The sequence below is a fragment of the Anguilla anguilla genome, chromosome 2, assembly GCF_013347855.1.
Source record: "Anguilla anguilla isolate fAngAng1 chromosome 2, fAngAng1.pri, whole genome shotgun sequence".
NCBI classification, from domain to species: Eukaryota; Metazoa; Chordata; class Actinopteri; order Anguilliformes; family Anguillidae; genus Anguilla; species Anguilla anguilla.
Genome location: NC_049202.1, coordinates 46392960 through 46413594, shown reverse-complemented (window position 1 = coordinate 46413594; position 20635 = coordinate 46392960). Strand labels below are relative to the sequence as shown.

At 40.5% G+C, this 20635-nt stretch overlaps 2 protein-coding genes across 7 annotated transcripts in view; both read left to right on the top strand.

Moving 5' to 3' along the window:
• Positions 1–42: 42 nt before the first annotated feature.
• On the top strand, positions 43–15218 carry LOC118220667 (sorting nexin-8-like). The gene is made up of 13 exons (XM_035404721.1): positions 43–145; positions 1884–2011; positions 3924–4053; positions 5753–5943; positions 7082–7202; positions 7416–7552; positions 9694–9774; positions 9959–10119; positions 10540–10669; positions 10767–10835; positions 11202–11351; positions 11507–11656; positions 12019–15218. The coding sequence occupies exons 1-13, from the start codon at positions 124–126 to the stop codon at positions 12133–12135; spliced, it is 1587 nt and encodes a 528-aa protein (XP_035260612.1). The 5' UTR covers positions 43–123; the 3' UTR covers positions 12136–15218.
• A 1198-nt stretch (positions 15219–16416) lies between these two features.
• Positions 16417–20635, top strand: part of mad1l1 (mitotic arrest deficient 1 like 1) — a 235410-nt gene continuing 231191 nt past the window's right edge. For 5 of the 6 annotated variants that reach the window (XR_004764014.1, XM_035405134.1, XM_035405136.1 and 2 more), the window contains exons 1-6: positions 16417–16499; positions 17529–17717; positions 18169–18309; positions 18906–19085; positions 19916–20040; positions 20212–20293. Coding sequence is in view for 5 of the 6 variants with exons in the window: in XM_035405134.1 (XP_035261025.1) it covers positions 17571–17717; positions 18169–18309; positions 18906–19085; positions 19916–20040; positions 20212–20293 (675 nt within the window). In the remaining variant the exon portion in view is untranslated. The remainder of the gene's footprint in view (positions 16500–17528; positions 17718–18168; positions 18310–18905; positions 19086–19915; positions 20041–20211; positions 20294–20635) is intronic. The other variant, XM_035405135.1, reaches the window with a different exon arrangement.

Genomic DNA, 20635 nt, shown 5'->3' with positions numbered 1-20635 from the left:
CCGAAATATCATTCATGCGTTTCAACTCAGGGTACCTTCCTCTTGGCCAACCTTACAATTGGGGAATTTTCTCTTTAGGAAATCACATGGAGGTGCTGTCGCCCTCACATGACAATCTGAACTATGGAAGGAGACATCAATGAAGGTAGCTAACGCAAAACCGAATAATATGTGTCAGCTTCATTCTTTTATGTATTTTATGCACGGCCAAAAGAAATGGTTGTCTTTTGGTTACTTGTTTCTATTCGCCATCTTAATTTTGTTTCTTAATAGTTCGTTTAGGCTACTTGTGTTTCCAGCTCATTTGTAATTAACTGTAACTAGGTTATCTTGATAATTCTAGAAAGCAAACTAGCTTCTGTATTAGTAAATATCCTACTTCATGAGAAGTATCCGTTTTTGAATTATTTCATTGGTTTCGATGTGGCCTGTCAGAGGACCCGCGTTGCATTCAGTTAGCCAACTGTTGCTTTACGTTATAGGCTATGCAGAATCTAAACACGAAAAACAACGAATTGAAATTTGAGATCGATAACTCGACATTTCTTAGAAGTTCAACTATCATCGTATTTTAAAAAGATAAAATTTCGCGAAATGCTTATTTTCTTTTTAAAAATGTTTTTATTGTGATCGCATACACCATATGTTGACGTAAACATTCTTCTGGCGAAGTATTCTTTGCCCTACCATGTGATTTAGAAGTGCATGCTCTATTCGTGCCTGTTCAGATGCCAGTTGTACAGGTTACTCCTGCTGTGTAATGCAATTATGGGAAATGCCTACACGTAAATGTAAACGCCGAGATAAGTATGCACCTCACAGTAGGCTATTCGTGTCATTCCAGTTAAATTAAGTGGATTGTTAACTTTTGATATATAACTTAGCCTACTGTGTTATGTGAACATAACAGTGCACTTAGAAGTCAGAGAGCAGCACTGGGTTTCGTGAAGTGATGCACTGTTGTTGCACAGTAAATGGGCAATGTGCCATCCTGTTAGGATGGTCTGTCCATTCACCGGATACGCTTCTATCAAGGTTTCCATAGTGACCCCGTGCAGGCCTCAGTTGTTTCCTTGTACCAAGAGAACATCCAGAGATCTTTTTGTTTTTGTGAAAATAATTGGGCTAGACTGAAGGAAGCTTGGCAATCGCTACAGTAGAAAAAAGGTGTTAATAATGTATATATTCGTATTTCATGAATTCCTTTCTATGGGCACCCTTATACGTGGAAGTTTATCTCACTTTTACAGCTGTGGATATATGCTTAAACAATTCAGCTGATGTACTTTACTCCAACTTTTTACAGTGCAACATAATACATTAACTTATAATGGAGAATGTGAGCGTGACATGGGAGATTTATGCTTTGAATTGAAAGTGTTGTCTGGTATAATATCTGGAAGTCGGACTTGAATTTCTTTTTGAAAGTACATGCCTTTCTTAACTGTTTTTTAGTCTGTTGTTTGTAATTATTAACTCTAGGCATTACCGCAGGTATTGCAGGTAAAGTCATAGCTTGTTTTACACCTGATCATGTCTGATTTGAGTTATGTATGTTTTTATAGGAATATTCTGTAAGATAGTGAAGTCCAAACAAGGCCACTTTTTAAAACAAAGTCCTTTTTTTAAAAAAAGTGGCCTTGTTTGGACTTCACTATCTTACAAAATATTCCTACAAAAACATACATAACTCAAATCAGACATGATCAGGTGTAAAACAAGCTATGACTTTACCTGGACCAAAGTCCTTTTTTTCCTCATTTGTAAATCTCCAAGTGTGAGATCACAGAGGCCATTAAGCTAGTTTTGAACCAGGCATTAAAACTAATATGTTACATCTCACAGTGCTGTTTATGATCCAGTTCTTTGCTTTCTCAATACAGGGTCAGTTCCTCCCTACTACAGAGAGGTTTATGAAGCACTGTGCAGTAAAAAAGATGAACGGGTGCAGTTAGAGGTTTTTCAAAGGTTGCTCAGAAGTACTGATCTTCCAAATTCTATGCAAAACCAGGTAAGTCCTAAGGAATTCAGTGGATCTTGTGCTTAGTGGTTATTTCAGCAGGCTTGTGTCAGTCTGGTTCATGTTAATGTATCTTAAAATTTCCTTATATTAAAATATATATATGTATCTTAGTCAGAATCAGAATCAGGTTTATTGCCAAGTAGGTTTTCACATACAAGGAATTTGTTTTGGTCTGGTGATACATAACAGTGAACATAAAATAAAATAAATAAAATGAAATGAAATAAAATAAACATAGTGTAAACAGTAAACAGTAAACAATGAACAATAGTGCAAGGGGACAAAGTGTCCCCTTGTCTGTTTGTTCTTGAGTTTGTTTGAGCTTTCATAGTGTTACAATAGTACAAACACACATTATTTGCTTCATTCCAGCTTAAAGTTTTCTTAGATAAAAAGTGCTGCTTAATCAAGGGTCATAGCACAGGAAATCCTCTCCTTTTAAAAGGGAAAAAGAGGAAAGCAGACAATGCACCAACTGAATAGGAAGTGGAAGGAAAAGCTGAAAAACAGGTTGTAATTTGTGACCTGGCAGGTGTTTGTGGAAATGAAATGCCTTCTCTTGACTTACAAAGTATATTATTGCAGTGACAAAATGTATATATGTATTGAAAACGTGTGTATTTTGATACATTTGTTGTCATTTAAAAAGTTTTCATATCTTAAATTCCTTTCGAAATGCCCTGAATCTCATTAAGATCAATAATTTATATATATACTGTATTTCTTTGGCATTGTTGGAGTGTGAATGTGTGTGTGTGTGTGTGTGTGTGTGTGTGTGTGTGTGTGCATGTATATGTGTGTATACTGGGGACTGGTCAAGACATGCAAAATGTAGATTTGCATTTTATGGAGTGATTGTGTAAAATATATTTATATATTGGGGATAAGTACTGCTACACACAGAACAGTAGATGTATACCTAGGCAGTAAAATGATACTGTTTATAAATCTATCTCGACACAATGAATTAAAAACAATATAATTGTTCTACAACTGTTTTTTGTTAAATGATGTAGATTTGCAACCATGTATAAAATGATATTGGCTGGATATTAGATATTGGTACAGTTTCCTATACAGCAGATGGCAAACGCTGTGGTACACATGCAAGGTGAAAATAGGCAGGTCTATACAGTCTTGCTATGCTTCCTTGTCACAGAAGCACAGATGACTCAAAGGCAACCAAGTATATTTTCATGTATTATGTAACACTCGCTTGCCATAATGAACTAAACATGTCACTGATGACATCCACATGTTGTCCAACGTGGAGCGCAAGTTTGCTGATTGGCCAGTGCACAAGCACGCCCTTGCTACACCATTAACATTACTGTGGTGGTACCAGCCATCCTCCACCTTGGACCATGGGTTCCGGCACCATTACAATCCCAGAATTAACTTATTAGTTTATGTCCTTAAAATAGTATCAGTCTGAGTCCGCTGCATATTATTTGAATGAAAATAACACTTTAATATTTCTTTAACACATGTCTACTGTTTAGGAGCGATCTAGTGTCCAGATAGGTCTTTCATATAGTGATAATGTTGATATGCCAGTCATCATTACACATTGGCATGGTGGGGTAGTATTATGGTATACTGGGGCAAAAAAATAACTATGAAGTCAACCATGGAACTGATACCAGCTCTTTCCTTGAAGGAAGACCCACAGTAACTTGCTGATCCTGCCATGGCCATCCAACAGCACATTTGTTTGACTTCTTCTTCCCCCATAATTATTAGGTTGTTTTTGCTTTTTTTAAAACTAGAATTAAATGACTTGCAGACCCCTATCCTGGATCGTTCTGAGTGTACTGCTGGGGTATTGTTGATGTGTATATGAAAAACGTAATGGTAGATATGTAGTAACTGTAGAGCTGACATTCTTCTCTCTCTGTAGATTGCAGAACATGTGGAACATAAGGATGGGTCCCTCTCCAAGTTGTCCCTGTATAAAGCCCTGGCACTGATTGCACTTGCTCAACAGGGAAAGCAGCCTAGCTCCAAGCTTCTGGAAAACTACATACAAGGTAACATACATCATGCATTTTTATGTGTGTTTTCTTATGCAAATATGACATGGCAAAAATATGTACCTTGAAGTTGTTATAGTTTTCTCAATCAAAAACCTGAGTTCACGTGAGATGAGAGTTTTGTAATACAAATGCTCAGCATAACTGGTAGAACAACATTAGTGTTATCTGATTTATTACTGTGGTGTTTTTTTGTTTAGTCACTTACAGGAAATGTTATAATGAAATCAGTAAAGACAGGAACTGTATTATTCCTCTACAGACTCTTTGTCTTTCCTGGCCCGTGTCCAAAATACCCTATGTTTTGTATCCGGCCTCCACAACCATACTCCCTTACGAAAAAAGAAAAGGCTGGTCAGCACATTTTCTGCGTGTCTTCTGTTCTGACACAGCCTTTCCCCAGAGTGACATTTTTTTTGCATAGCATTGATAGTTGCAAAGCAACAGCTCCATTTCCAGGCACACCAGTGTTCTCAAGACTTTTTTCATTAAGATAAGTACATGACGGTTATTAATCTTTATAAAGCAGTAATTTAATTCTTACTGTGTGTTTGGACATCAAAGTGAAACCTAAGATCATTTGATAGACTAGAAAAGCACCTTATTGGCAGGCAATGAGGCCTGTTCAGAGCAGGAGGGCAACAATGAGAAAGTCCATCAATGCTAAGAGGAAAATCTCTGATTGCTGTGTTTTCAGACAGGCTCAAGAAAGAACTCCTGTTCCCTAATTCCCATATCATTATCCAGGACCTGTGTTATTACAGGTGCTTTCAATATGCCAGCCTCATGTGTGTTGTGAAACTCCCTGGAGTGTCGTTTTTCAGCCTGGGGTCTGTGGTTTTCAGTATGAATGCCTTTTCCCTCAGTTAGGGACTTTCACACAATCGCTTCTGGAGCCTGAAGAATGCATTGGAAAGGCAAAATTTTGGATGAAACAAAGCATTCTTTCTGTTTTCTGCTATTTTTGTACTGTGACCTTTAGATACTATTTAATCTGGTGAGTTATTGTTATAAAAGCCATGTGTCATGTAAGTGAATCTGTTTGTGCGAGAGTGACCAGTAAGTGGACACGGCTGTCCGACACTTTGGAGTATTGCCTGTCCTGTGTTAAGGGATTAGTGCCTGCCTTTTCTTGTGCTGCATTAAAGTGGGCTTACAGTTCTGGATGGGCCAGTCCAGCATGAAGTTGAAGAGCTGGTCAAACATGAGTGCTTCTTTAAGAGTTGCACTACTGTCTTCAGCTCACGATTCGAAAGTGACATCAGTCTTGGTCAGATTTGTTTCGCACGCTGTGTTTACGGGACTTTCCCTGGCAAGGCTGGCTTTGCGGCCTTTTGATTGAAGCTGAAAGCACGCCAAGTCCGAACGCAGCCAGGGCTTGCAGTTATGTAAGTTACATGTGCAGCGTATAGCACGTTGAGTGCAAACATATGTGCTGCGGACCCACCTGGGGTCCTCCCTCCCTTTGCTGCCTTATGTCCAGTGATAATGCAGCTGTGCTCTGTTGTTCTGTTGGTCTGACTGCGTAACCTGTTTGGTCCAAATCCAGGGCTCGGGCCGTGGGGGTTTTTGGCATTCTGAAACGTGTCCCCCCCCCTACTTTAAATATTTTGATTGGACGTCTAGATTGACAGTAAATGTGGCTCATCTGCAGCTCATGTGTTTTGACATTGTGCACTTTTGGGTGTTTTGAAAGAGTTTCCCAAGCCCCAGCTAGGAGAGTTCAAGGACCTGCAGGCCTTGAGGATGCAGCCCGCTCAGGAGAGCCCCCTAGTGGTGAGACAGACCCTGGCACAGCTGCTGGGGCGGGACGCTGTGCAGGTGGAACTTATCCCTGAGAAGAAGGGCCTCTTCCTGAAGCACGTGGAGTACCAGATTACCAGTCAGGTGAGTGACGCACAGCCACTGGACTCTGTGAGAAGCCATGGAGAGGTTTAAATGGGGAAGAGGTCATATAACAGTTTATTGCAGGTCTGTTTAGTTTCACAATTTAAGCGCTGCAGATAGTACTGTTGAAACATTCTATGGCACAGCACTATGTTTTCACATTTTTGTGACAATCAGTATATTTAACTGATTTTGCACTCAAGATTATTATTAGTTCCTTGTAATGGCAATAAGATACTGCGCTAAACTAAATATACAGCTCCCCACTCCATAGATCAGTGTATATCACGGTCCATTTCAGTTGGTTACTTTTTGAGGGGGCTAAGTTTTCACATGAATGGCACAGTTTAATGAAACAAAAACAACAGGATCTGTTTGTCTACAGAAAATATTTGTTTTGTTATTTGACACATTCATGGATGCAGTTATTCATAGACAGTGCTCAAAGCACTGTTAAATTTAACTGTGTAGGCAGAAACAGCCTGCTCAGTGGTTGACCACTGTTCCACTTTGAATGCTCCATTACTGATGCTGCAGTTTTCATCTACTGGCATAGGGCTCGTGTGTACATGAATTACACCACATCTGGGTGCATTAAATTGGGAACCAACTTGGAGTTACCTGAATTGGCGATTTCTCAGGGGGCAGGTTTTTGCCTGGGTGTGTCTTTGAAATTAGTGTAATTTTTCATACTTTGTTCCTGGGCAATGTACAGGAGAGAGAAATGTTTGTTTGCTGAATTTTGGGCTTGTTAAGTCTGCACTATATGAAAAAAGCAAGGTTCTTTTCCTCAGTGATTCTGTGTTTAATTACTGTACATGAGCACTCCAAGAATGACTGTAGAAAATGAGGTCACTTTTGGCCCTCTCTGGTGAAAAGGCCACAGCTGAGAGGTGGTGTTTCTGTGCAGTGAGATTGCAGAAATAAATGGGGCCATTTTAAAGTGTCTTGCAGTTTTCTTTTGGAATTGGGAAAAGTGACTGGGGAGTATAAATCAACTCAGATGATTGCCAAATCTGCAAAGAGAAAATTATTTTTTGTGTCCTAGTTTCATTCATCAGGGTATTTTTAGAGAAACTATGACCACACAATTTTTATCTCCCTGGCTTATGCATGGTTTCTTTTTTTCTTTCTGCAGCGTTTCAAAATATCCGTCTATCGCAGATACAGTGATTTTGATCTGTTTCATGAGCTTCTGCTGCAGCGGTTTGCCTACAGAATGGTGCCAGCTCTCCCGCCAAAAAGAATGCTGAAAGGAGGTATGCAAGTTCAGTTGCAAATGAGGAAGATAATTTTAGATGGACTCCCAGCATGCATTGTGCCTGAACTGTAAACATGAGGGACTAAGGAGGGTCTTTCCTCCCTGCACTGTGGTGAATGTACTACAATAGGCTTCTGTTGTTGGGAAGTTACTTCCCTCTGTAAGCCATGTAGATGAGCTTGCCTTGCCTTTCCCTCTGTCATGTCCGCAGTCCTGACTTCCACCTCCGAGCGAGAGTTCATCGAGGGGCGGAGGCGTGCCCTGCGCAGGTTCATTAACCTGGTGGCTCGCCATCCCTTATTCTCAGGGGACGAGCTGGTGAAGACCTTCCTGACCTTCAACGGCTCGGTGAGTGGCCTTGTCCAATCAGAATGTCCCATTTGAGGGCACACGTTGCTTGCAGACGGAGAGATGGCAAGTGCAGTCAGCATATTCAAGGTGTTCTTCCCAGAATTCCACGGGGCTCATTCTGTTTTCTCTGAAATGGCTGCTTTTTGATCCAGGCTTTCTACATCCCGCGCTGATTTTTTCTGTGTGGTTTCCGGGCTTGTTCTTGATTCCCTGCCACATCAGCCTTTTCACTGCTGAATGTGCCATTTTATTTTTGTCTTGTTTTTCTTGAAAGCATCTGTGCAGTCAGTCAGGAAACATCAGGGATGTACTGAGTCAGTTTGTAAAATCCTACACAAGAGATTTGGATCCATACCTAATTTAAATCAGACATTAAAAATCTTTAAGAAAATAGGTACTTGCCAGTCAGAATATGAAGTCTGATTGTGATAGTCAAAAGTCTCACACTGAAACTGCACTTCTTCTTTTAATCATTATCCACCCATGTGATCATGAAGTGGTGCTTATGCACGGGATTGCCACCCAGCTGATATTTTACAGGTCTTTTTCCTGTAAGCCTTCTGCTATTTTCAAGAAATTCACTTTGGTCTCTTGAAATGTGTGGCCATAAACAGGAATATGTGTCTTTTGTGGCTATGTGCCAAGTTAAATATAGGTTGTACTGCCCCCCCCACCCCATACCACCACCCACGCTTACCGCCCTCAATTCCTGGCGTACCATCGTCCTCCTGGAGGCTACCATTCTGTTTCTCTTTTATGGCCCTCTGCCATCCACCAGCTTGCTGAGCTGATCAGATGTATGCAAATGTATTATTTAAAACCTTCTTATGCCACCAAAGGGGAAAGAGAATAAAGGACATTAGAGACTCACGCACACCTAACACTGGCATAAAATAAGTAAGTATGTACTGTTGCATCTAACGGTAACCAGACTTCCCAACAATAAAGTCTGTGTAGGAGATTAACATTGGTCTGTTAAAAAAGAACAAGAATTCCTCAAATAAAAATTGATGAAAGTGCAAGCGAGTTGATAAATGCTGTTAAATGATAAACAAATGAGATGAGAGAACTGCAGGTGATAAAATCCTAAACGATTTGATTAATCTGTTTGATTTTACAAACGAAAATGCTCCTTTTTTATCGTCCACCGCCGCTGCTCTGTCAGTTCATTGTTTGACATTCCCACTGCCTTACCATTTATCGTTTAGTGTGTGCATAGATACAGTCAGCAACACATCATAGACGGGATGTAGGTGGAGCCAGTTAAGACGAAAACAATTCTGTGTCTGTCCCAACCTTTACCTGTTGACGAACACATTTGTCCATTTTCGCCTCTACCCAAACAAAGTGCCAAACACTTATTTAGGTCATCTCTTATCAAAAACATTAATCACTATAGACAGACTGAGTATAAGTTTTTTCCTGTGACTGCTTTTTCACACTCAGAAAGCATACATATGAGTACTTTAAAACAATAACAGCTGTAATCAATCATGGAACCAAGACGTTGGCCCAATAGCTTGAGCAAAATAAAAAAGAAAAAAAAAAAAGATTGCCAACCTGAACTGAAACATTGCACTAGAGGATAATTAAATTTCTGTGCGTTGATGTTTTTATTAAGATGCGGCGGGCTCATTAATGCTGTGCGGTGGGATGCCGAGCGGAGGGGGGAGGGAGACCTGCAAGCCGAGAGCTGCCAGTGGGCATAATGAACAGAGGGGAGGTTAATGAGGTCGGATCCACAGTGTCCGACCCTTTCATGGGCTCTCCGGCTCTATCACCAGCTAAAGAAAAATTGGACACGAAGCTACAAATGCACCGCTGACAGAGAGGGTCGGAATTTTGTTTTCCATGATCGTACTCCACTTGTGCAGTTCCCCCGGCAACCGTAGGCTTCATGCTATAGGACTGCTCCATATTCACTGCGCTCTATGTTCTGTTTTCACTAAAGGGCTCGCTTGTGCTGCATACAGATTAGTGGTGGTTTGTGCTTAGAATTGTGCTTGCCCTCCCCGGGTGAATTCGTAGGTTTGGAGCAGGAAAGAAGGACTGTTTTCTTTGCTGGTGTGTCTGAAATCTGCCCCACTTGTGAGGAGTCAAATTTGTAATTACACTTTTCCCTTTTCCCCCCCTCACAGGATGTTCAAAACAAACTGAGAGAGGCATTTAAGAAAGCAGGGGATGAGTTTATGACATGTAAAATTGCCACGCAAGCTAAGGTGAGCAGTTTATTTGGATGTATTCTCTGATACCAAATGATTGTGCATTTTCCTAACCCTGAGAAATAAATATTTGAATGAATATTAAATAGACTTGGCTTTATTTGCCATTCTGCATGGCTCTGTGGTACAGGACTTGAGGATTGTCTTCCAGTGTGTATTATTTGTTCTTGCCTTGTTACAGGAGTACCTCCCAGCAGATATCCAGGCACAGTTTTCCTCCAGCAGGGAGCTGATCCGGAACATTCACAATAGCTTCCAAAAACTGCGGGACAGAGCGGAGAAAATGGCCGAACGCTCCAAGGAGAATGCCACAGACCTTCTCATGTTTGGGAGGGAGCTGAGGTACGGTTACAATATGGCTGACGAGTTAGTCTCTCGCTCTCTCTCTCTCTCTCCCCCTCCCTCCCTCCCTTCCTCCCTCCCTCTTTTATCAGATGGCCCAATTTTCCAGCGTGGCTTTTGTTTTTCTGCCAGTTCAAAGTGCTTAAAGCTCAGTGCCTGCAGAAGTGTTCTAGAAACAGTATACATGTTTAGCATGTATACTGTAACTCCTCCTGGTTTTTGGCCTGGCCAATTGGATTTGAGAAATGTGCTTGCAAATATGCTTGTCTAAATAAGATGACTATAATGTTCTAAACAACCTTTCCAAAGCTTTAAAGTCGTAAAATTGTTTGTGGTTTCTCCAGTGTATCTTCTCACAGAAACAGTGCTGAGTGCAATCCACTGGTGTTACAGAGGTGCTCATATTTGTGTTTATGGCAGCACTGTGGGTACAGATCCATCCCCGGTCCCTGCCATGGCCTCAGCAAACTGCACCTGGGGAACGCTGCGGCAGTCTCTGAAGGGCTTGTCCGTGGAGTTCGCCTTGCTGGCTGACAAGGCAGCTGAACAGGTACACACCCCCGCGAACAGTTCCCCACTGAGCCACATTTCAATGCCATTTTGCCCGCGGTTGACACGCTTCTACCTTTTCATCGACTTTTTTTAAGGGGAGACGAGAGGAAGATGATGTGGTGGAAAAACTGAATCTTTTCTTGGACCTGCTGCAGTCATACAAAGTGAGTCTGTAAAACAGAAAGCGGTTATGCGTTTATGTTTACTCTTGTATATGTTTCATCTTGGGAGAATAACAAAGTAACAATGATGTGTGAATCGGGAGAAAGATAGTGAAAGAAGAAAGGGGGCAGGGCCTGCCTGTGCTGAATGTAGAGGGGGTGGGGCCTGCCTGTACACTGTGTGGAGGGGGTGGGGCCTGCCTGTGCTGAATGTGGAGGGGGTGGGGCCTGCCTGTACACTGTGTGGAGGGGGTGGGGCCTGCCTGTGCTGAATGTGGAGGGGGTGGGGCCTGCCTGTACACTGTGTGGAGGGGGGCGGGGCCTGCCTGTGCTGACTGGTAGGCTCTGGCCTGTGTGCGCACTGTGCAGGACCTGTGCGAGCGCCATGAGAAGGGCGTGCTGCACGAGCACCAGCGAGCTCTGCAGAAGTACAGCGTGATGAAGAGGCAGATGATGAGCGCCACCGTGCAGCCCAAGGAGCAGGTGTCTGTGGAGCAGCTGGAGTCCCGCATAGTGCAGGTAACACACGGGGCGGGGCTCGCTTCCGGTGCGCGCTCAGCACTAAAACCCCTGGGCAAACCCATCCAGGACCACAACTTCCTGTCCCTTTGTCCACCTTCATGTGTCAGAAGCTCTGCAGTTCACTCTCTGATGTCACACTCTGTGTCTTACAGCAGGAGAACGCCATCCTGACCATGGAGCTGCGCAACTATTTCTCCCTGTTCTGCCTCCACCAGGAGACCCAGCTCATCTTCACCTACCTGCCCATCACCTCCCACATACTTGGTGCCTTTGTGAACTCCCAGATCCAAGGACACAAAGAGGTCTGCGGAGTCATACTGTTCATCTCCCTGGTCACCCAGAGACCTTTGAGACTCCAGACAGACATTGATTTCCCCAAGTCAACATTCAAACCAACCTATTTTTAGTGCTGGGGATTATATAGAACACATGGCTTCCAAAAAAAAGTGATTTTTCTTGATTGTTTAAAATATATAATGAAACTCTCCCTGCCCCCCTGGAGCGTTCATCCTTGCTTTAGTGAAAATGTTTGGAAGCTTCATATAATCTTTTGGTTTATCCTAAAATTTTAGGTGTTAACCTAAGTAGTTTCTGGCCTTAGTGTGAACCAGCAATGTGCAGCAAAGTTTGGTAACCAGATGTCGTGCCTGTTTTTTCCCCATAGATGGGTGCGGTGTGGAACGATCTTCACCCGAAGCTGAGTTGTCTTTTTGGGGGCAAGAACGGCATACCCTCTCCTCTCCTCACGCCTCAGACCGCTGTTGCCTTTTCTCCTAACTAAGCTGATAACGACAGGAGGAGACGCCTCATGTGCACCAGACTCCACGTCTTCCGGAACGGCTGCTTCCACCTCCAACCCTGAAATAAGCGGCTCGGGCTAGAATGCTACACCGGTCCCAGTTTTATCACACGTCTGCCATACAACATAGAGTAGTGGATATGCCCCGCTGTTACAGTGCTGAGTTTGTGAGATGGGGGATGTCCTCGGGTGCAGAGCGCTGTTTCAGTTTTATGTGGGCCAGTCATAGGAGCCACACGCGTGTTGCTGGGAGTGGGGAGGGAGGGAGGAGGGGGTGGGAGATGGATGGCTCGGGGCCATATGTGACAGCTGCACTACTAATGATGCCTTGTCCCTTTTGGCGAACACAAACAATGGATGTGCTCTACAGAGTGTCTTTCATAAAACAAGTAAATGTTCAGTTTTGCAATACTTCAAGCTCTCTGGGCATGTTTGTGTGTCACAAATACTAAAAAAAGAAAAAAAAAGCACATGACATGGAGTGTTTATATAGAGTTTTATCTTGCTGTTCTTTTGACATGTGTACTTTGGTTATTTGAAGGCAGTAGAATGTATATAGCTCATTGAATATATAGAGGATTTGCATTGTCCTCTACAAACTAGATTATCTCACAGATTAAGTGTTGTTATTGTGAGGACTAATCTCATTGTAATAAACCCTAAAAAGAGAACTGGGGATTTGCTGGGCATTATCAGTACCATACACTTTTTTGCTTTAGCATTTTTAAGTATATATTTCCTTGAATGTCTTGTGGTAGCTATGCCGCTTGTGCTGCCAGTATACAAACTGTTTTGAACATGGACAAGACGACGATCTTGCTGTATTGTTATACATTGCAGTGTTAACACAACATTACAGCCGATACAACAGTTGAATTTGCTCAGGAGGTTTCTGGCTGAATCGATTGCCCATGCATGTTTGTGTTTAGGCACATCACAATCTTTAAACACAGTCGGCCCCAACACAGTTGTGGCTCAGTGCTGCTTCAGCAAAAAAGCTATTTTGAAGTAAATCATGGATAACCATACTTCTCCACATACGTTCTGTGCACAAATTGCACTTTTGCACAGTCTAACTCAATTCCATTTGAGGAACTGAGAGAACGGTTGGAGCCTTGTCCCATGATTTATAAATACATTTTTAAAAAGTTGAAGGAAGACTGCCAAAAGCCAGAGGATGGCACTGTTTTGCTGGCAGAGGCAGCCAAATAGGCCCTTTAAAAAAAATAAGTTCAGGGTATAAATCAGTGTAGAAAGATTTTGTTTTTTGTTTGTACCATAGTAAATACGAGATATATTTTTGTATATATAGTGTAGATTTGGAAATATTTTTTTCTTTAATAGTTTCAACAAACCCATCAAGATGTAATGACCCATTTGAAGTGCAATCGAATACTTTTATACTCTGAATTGTACATTATATTTTGCACAGCTGCAGTGTCCCCAGTTTAATGTTAATCAGTTTGAATGCTCATTTTAGTCCATTTACAGTTATGTTTGATTTGGAAGGGAAATGACTTTTTGATGGTCAAAACCTTTGGTACCATTGGAATTGTTTTCAGTGTTTCATTATAATTGTGTGCCATTGATTTTCTCATCTTTGTAACTGTGAAGAGCCTTGTTTCTTTTTTTGGTGAGCCAATAATTCATATGAGACTCAGCTGAATAGAAACCATTTGTTTAAGAGAGCATTTATAGTGTAAATTTCACTCATAATATCTGGGATTTTGTGGGTTTAGAGGGAAGAATATTAAACTGTTGTCAGTTTGTGGCAGAAAGCTAAATGTCAAAATGCCAAAGAAACTGTACATTTAATTAGCAGTTCTGCATACAGTGTTTAATTCCTAATTTGTGTGGAAGGTATACATCAGCAGCATATCTTCTTATTGTTGGAGTTGAAGGAAATTAATCCAGGAAAAGATGTATTGTTGCTAAATGAATAAGGAGAATGTCACTAGCCCAGTGAGACATTAATCAAATCATTTGATAATGTGCACATTCTTTACTGAATTTTCCAGTCATTAAATTTCAGTTGAACTTGTGAAAAGATATATACTTATCCATATGGTGTGCCCATTTGCAGCTTTGTCAAGTTGTTGGTTTCACAATTCTATAGTTATTCCATACTTTGAAAGTGTTTTTTAGTTACATTCTTTATTCATTTTGCCTTATTTAGAAGTGAAAAGAATGTGGTCATTGTCAGGGATGTGCAGTTTTTGTGTTCAGGATTCTTTTAGTATGCCTCTTTAAAGGTATATGACAGATCTTTGCCTTATGAAGTTGTTCATAATATATTGGTGATAAAACATTCTTTAAAATCCTGTACTTCAGCTTTGAGCAATTTAATTACAATATTTTGCCATTTTTAATTTACTGCCTCTTACTTACCTTTGAAAATAATCTGCAATTCTAGATCTTGTTTTTCTTCACACGCCTGATGAAAGTGTTTTTTTTTGGCCTAAGCTCAAGTACACCCTCTGTTGGTGTAATAAGCACAATGCACATATTATTATTTAGTTAAAACACTAACAACCATTTATTTAAACTAACATAGATACTGCACAAATTCAGTTTAGTTTAATTGTCCTAGATCTCCTCAGTAAGGTAATATCATTCCTTTTAATATTTGAAGTGGGTATTTTGGGGAAGATGCCTTTGGTATGTGAAATAGAGAGACATATTTTATGACAAGGTATATTTACATTCCACTGTGTTCAAGGACCAACATGTAGAAAAAGGTGTGCACGTAATAATGCATTTTACCATTGATGTATATGCCATGTGTCATGAAATCTGTGGGTTATTTTTTGATGCATAAAATATATAAAGATTATATATATATGACAGATAATAGAAGTCTTTGTGTTTTCAGTTTAAGCAAAGTGAAAGTATGACCTGGATCAATGCACAGTAGATAAGTGTCATGGACCATGGTTGAGTAAATGATCTGTCTCAGTTGTATCTTGATATTCCCATCAAGTAAAATGTCTTAGAAAGAACTGTTGATAAAACTCAAATCATATCTTTGTATTAATAACTAATAAATTGTACGTGCTACTTGGTTATTGTGTGAACTCTGGAAAGTTATTGATATGATTGTCATTAATCTTCATGAAATTTTAAATTCACAGCATTCCAACTAGAAATGAATTCCAGAATGATTAGCATTGTATGACACTAAGACTTCAGAACACACTCAAATAATTAAATTTTCTGTAAAATTGCTAACTCCATTTCTTGGTATCGGGTTTTTCTGTCTCGGAGCGTAAGGCATACGTTTAAAAATACTGGATCAGAAAGGCAGGAGTTGTATTAACCTGAAAACAAGTGGGCCTCCAAGGATGATGGATTAACCTAAAAAAGAACAAATGTGGTATATTAAAATTCTGAGTTCAATAATTGAACTTGTTTTTCAATCACAACTACTTCCTGACCACTTGCTTTTTTAAAAAATAAAACCATGCAGTCACCTTACCATAAAAGGTATACTTGAAAAATTATTTTTACTTGTTTTATCATGGTTGAAATTAAAATCTCTCTTAGAAGCATTACCCTCCCTTTAGTATTGTACAATTTGTAAACAGAAATGTGCAAGCTGTTTAAATAGGGTAGTTGTGGCCGTAGGAAAATGGGATTATGGACAAAGAAACCTCAAAAATATTTTATTACGTGTTCTGCTGAATAATTCAGTGCTGTAAGGAACATTGGAATGGCAGGTATGCCATCCTTGCTGGGGTGGCATGCCCCATACCTATACAACGCTGAAAGTTTGGCACTTTTCAGGGTTCCCTACAGAAATAACCACAATGACCACAGACTCTCAGCCTTTGAAAACATTAATTATTGTACCTTCTGAGCTCATTTCAACAGAAAGAATTCACAAACAATTTCACATGCCCACACAACAAAACCCAAACTTAGGGGATTTGTGTTTATTCCTTCTTTTTCATGACAATTACATCATCACAAATACTCCAGGCCCACAATATATCTCCCCATAGGGCATTTAGGTACATAGGCCAATAAAAACATTTCCCTAGCAGCATATAACATTCACATTTCTCAACTAACATTTATATTACGAAACGTACAATCATTCACACAACAGAAAGGCCGGGGTGGAGGTGGGTATGAGTTAATTACTTATAGACTATGCCTTGTGTGTGTGAGTAACGTATTTCTAAGTTGAAAACATGTATTACTTTAGATTAAATATTACGTTATATACGGTAGAAAGACAACTAGTCTGTAATCTCGCGATAACTTCATAGCCTGTTTCCAGAGAGGAGGGAGATCCAAGTTGTGGACTTGAATTCGGTGAAGTTCCACGGTAAAATTTCGATTGTGTATGTAGAACACGTCTTAGAAATATATCTTAAAATTAATTTAACTGAGTCGCTGTATAAATAGTACCTGGTGTGTATGACAACCACATAGCTTGCTTTCTACGTAACTAATAGTGATGGGCTAAATGGCTAACGCTAGCTATTTACTAGCGACCTACGCTAACGTTAGCAATAAAGCTAAGCCATCTAGTCTATGATGTGCACTTTGCAGTTTCCGTAAGTGTTGCACGTTTGGAGCAGGCGACATCAAGAACTCACTGTTTACCTGCATTTAAGTTTGCTTTGAGACAATGAATGTTAAGTGACTAGTCGTATAATTAGACTACGACATAGGGAATACTGTAAGTTATAAGTGTCTTTAAAAACTAAAAAAAACATCGTTTTTTGTTACTAATAAAAGTGTGATGACTTGGTACCTTGCTAACGAGCACAGTCGGCAGTATTTCTGTGTCAGGACTGTATGACAGCTTACGCGACAAGCTTACTTTGCACAGTAATGTTACTACTAAGAGAGGATTAAACTAATGAAAATTCCATCCTAGTTGGCAAGGTAAACCAGAATATATTTTGCGAGAGTCAGCTACCTAATGGTCGCTAACTGTGAGGCCACACTAGTTCATGTGCAGTTTGTAACGTCTTGAAAAAGGCTATAAATTCAATAGCATTTTTAGAAACAGGTTAGGGGTTCCTGTTGGGTGAAGGGCTGTCTAGAGTTCCAGAGAGTTTGTATCCACTTCATGCTTGCTTGACAAGGAACTCTTCAGCTTTGATTGAAAACTGCTGACAATGTACTATTTGCAACTGTTGCCAAAGCACGAAAAGTCTTTTCTAGAATAGCTGTGTGTTTTTTTGGTTTGAGTATTAGCATTAAGTTTTTAGTGTAGGCCTATGTGTCAAATCTCAAGCAAGTTTACCTGTGCAACTGAGGGCCAGGCCAAAATGCATGTAATTGTGTATTATATGGAGATTTTAGATTTATAGGGAGTATGGCCGCATTCAGCAGTGTTTTTTGAATACTTCTGTTTGCAGAGCCAGGGACGTGTATCACGAGGCTGATATTTTTTTCTGAAAATGGATGGCATGGATGATGACACCACTGTCTTTACGACTTTAAAGTCGTTTAAAAGCTTCATTTCTCAACCTGAGACATCGCAGCATCTGGCTGAGACCAGTATAGCAAAGGGTGACCTGCAAAGGCAGTACATACAAAGGATTGAGGTATGTGATATCTTGCATGTTTTAATGATTATAATCTTACTTTTACTTGCAATAGTGTTGGTTAGCAAAGTTTTATTTATTTATTTATTTATTTATCTATCTATCTATCTATCTATCTATCTATCTATCTATCTATCTATCTATCTATCTATCTATCTATCTATCTATCTATCTATCTATCTATCTATCTATCTATCTATCTATCTATCTATCTATCAATCAATCAATCAATCAATCAATCATATTTCCAGAGAATGGCCTGTGGAAATATAAAATCTGGTGAATTATGGAGAAATACACAGTTATTATTCAGTTCAATTCACTTTTATTTGTATAACGCTTTTTACAGAGAACTGTCACAAAGACACTTTACAGAGTAACAAATAATCAGTGCGCAGTTATTTGTATATTCATATTTCCAGTGATTCTCACTCTAATGCATTTTCTGTAGTTGGAGGGAGCTGCAGAAAAGATCCACTCAAAAACGAACCTCCTGCAAATGGCCCAGGAGAAGAAGCAGATGGAGCTGAGTCATAAGCGTGCCCGTATTGAGCTTGAGAAGGCCGCTCACATCAGCGCCCGGGACTTCGAGGTGATGGCTAGTACTCAAGCTGCACATCATGGCTTTTACACACACAGATTGGGGTTTCTGGCTGTTTCCTAAAGTCATAAGCCAAGTGACCCAGCATGTCGGCCAAAAAAACTGAAAATCACTGTGTTGACATGGGCAAAGGAAAAGGCAAAGCCCTCAATGCCATTTGTTCTGGAAAAAGCCAAAAAAAAAAACTGCCCAACTGGCTTCTGTTTTTATTTATTTTTTTAAACCCCTTAAAATACTGATTGGCTTTAGGATCCTTGACAGCTGTGTCAAAACAGTCATGATTCAACCAAAAAAATAAATACCAGGGCAGATGCCTGTTCAGTAATTTCACCAGTCCTTGTGTTTGATGAGGCCTATTGTGCCTTACTTTACTTTGTTTAAATGAAGTTCCCAATGATAACGAAACACCTTAGCGTTTTGTGTGCTCATATGTATGTGCAAATCTGTCACCCTGCTGAACGCTTTTGTAGAAGGTCTTCATTGCTTATTTGTTGTTTGGCTGGCATTCTCCTAGCCTTGGTTTGGTTGCCCAAGCAATGTAACTCAGGGTTGGTCCAACATACACACTTTCCCTTCTCCATATTCAGCGTGAGGTGGACCGCAACCAAGACTTGCACACTCGCATCAAAAAGATTGAGGAAAAGGCAGCTCAGGCTGAAAAGGTTCTTGCTGAGCAAACTGAAATGAACAAGACGCTGAAGAAGAGCATCGAGGCACAGAACAAGAGGCTAGAAGAGAAGGACTCCAAGATATCTAATGCCAATGAGGTACTGGAATTTCACACATGAATGACAGCGCTGAGGTAGAATAGCTGTTGCTCGGTTATTTATCTGTGCTGTTTTCCCCTGGTTTTCAGCAGATACCAGTGCAGTAAAGTGCATGTTTGTCTTTGAGAAAATAGATGGGGATGTTTTTATATTTTAATGGTTTTAGTTAATGAAGTTTGGTTGACCTGTCCATTAAATCCTGAAATGTTTTTTTAGAAGGGTGTTTTAACTGACAGGTACCCATTAATGTATTCAAGGCAGTTCTGCTGATTTGTTTCCCTTAAATTGGAAGCGCGGACTCGTGTGGAACTTAATTGACTATGGTTATTTAGTTGTGCAATTAACTGTTTTATGGCTGAGAACAATTCATTGAACAACTACTTTAGCTTAACCGAGGGGAAAATGTTAACAAAATGTTTTGAGGGGGAAGAACACAGTTACCAGAGATGTGTTTTTAAAAAGTTACAAAAATAAGAGCCCTGATTGCTATCAAGCATGACTTGAAGTAATTGAGAACCTGCATCAGCAAAAAGCAGTTAAATGGCAACATGAAAACTGCAGGCCCACTGGATCTCGTGAATCATGATTGAGAAGCGCTTTAGGAGGCAATACACGGCGGCTGCCACACTAAATTCAGTGTCAAGTGTATCGAGCGTTAGAAAAAATAGATTAAGTCAGCTTGAGCAAAGTTGTTAATCCCAGTGCTCCTACGGGCGCGGGAATTCCATTACACAAGTTTGGTGGATGTTCGGTCCTTGTTTATACATCTGCCTTCAATTTCCTTCCCCTAATTAGCGAGTAACAAGTGTCGTCTTATTAATTCAACGCAGACGCTGTGCGCTCTGCGAGATGAGATCCGGGAGCTCAATCACAGGATTAAGAACCAGGAGATGCAGCTCACCGCCCAGGCCACCGAGAACGAGGGCCTTCAGGAGCAAGTGCAGCTCCAGCACAAGTATGATTCCGCCTGCCTCTCCCAGCACCGCCTTTGCATTCGAGTTTTATGTTAGTGTAGCCATCTATGCTATAACTGTTTGATGTTCCATTTTAAATTCAGCAGCACACTTGGGATGAATGTTGAGGGAGCGTAAACGTGCGTACTGTATTTTTCACTGTGACCCTGCAGGAAGTATCTGGAGGCCAGTCAGAAGTATCAGGCTCTGCAGACGTCTGAGTGTCTGAACTCTGAAAATGAGCTCAAGATAAAGGTATGTGCTTCTCTGTTCTTTTGCAGATTTTACAGGATGTGAATTGTGGAGACTGATGGACAGAGCTAACTGAATTCTTTGCTGATGGGACGTATTGTAGAAATGATGACTTATTAGTTCCACCGAGTTATTAGTTCCTCTATTATACATCTTCCACACAATTGCTGTTACCATGTATCTAACTATGTATAGGATCTCATTTGTAGGAAAAAAACTCTTCTGTCCCTGATTTATAGTGGCTATATGGCAGCCTGACTGTTAAATGGTTAAAAATGACTCTTTTGAGGGGTTGGCACATTGAGATAAAGCACTAGCTCCTAGCAGTTATGCGCCCCATGGCCT

What these genes read in the sequence shown, in the direction of transcription:
- LOC118220667 (XM_035404721.1), top strand. Translation starts at nt 124, where the DNA reads ATGGAAGGAGACATCAATGAAG. An exon ending in AAATTGCCACGCAAGCTAAG is followed by an intron (nt 9,775 to 9,958) that starts GTGAGCAGTTTA and finishes GCCTTGTTACAG; the next exon opens with GAGTACCTCCCAGCAGATAT. An exon ending in ACCTGCTGCAGTCATACAAA is followed by an intron (nt 10,836 to 11,201) that starts GTGAGTCTGTAA and finishes CGCACTGTGCAG; the next exon opens with GACCTGTGCGAGCGCCATGA.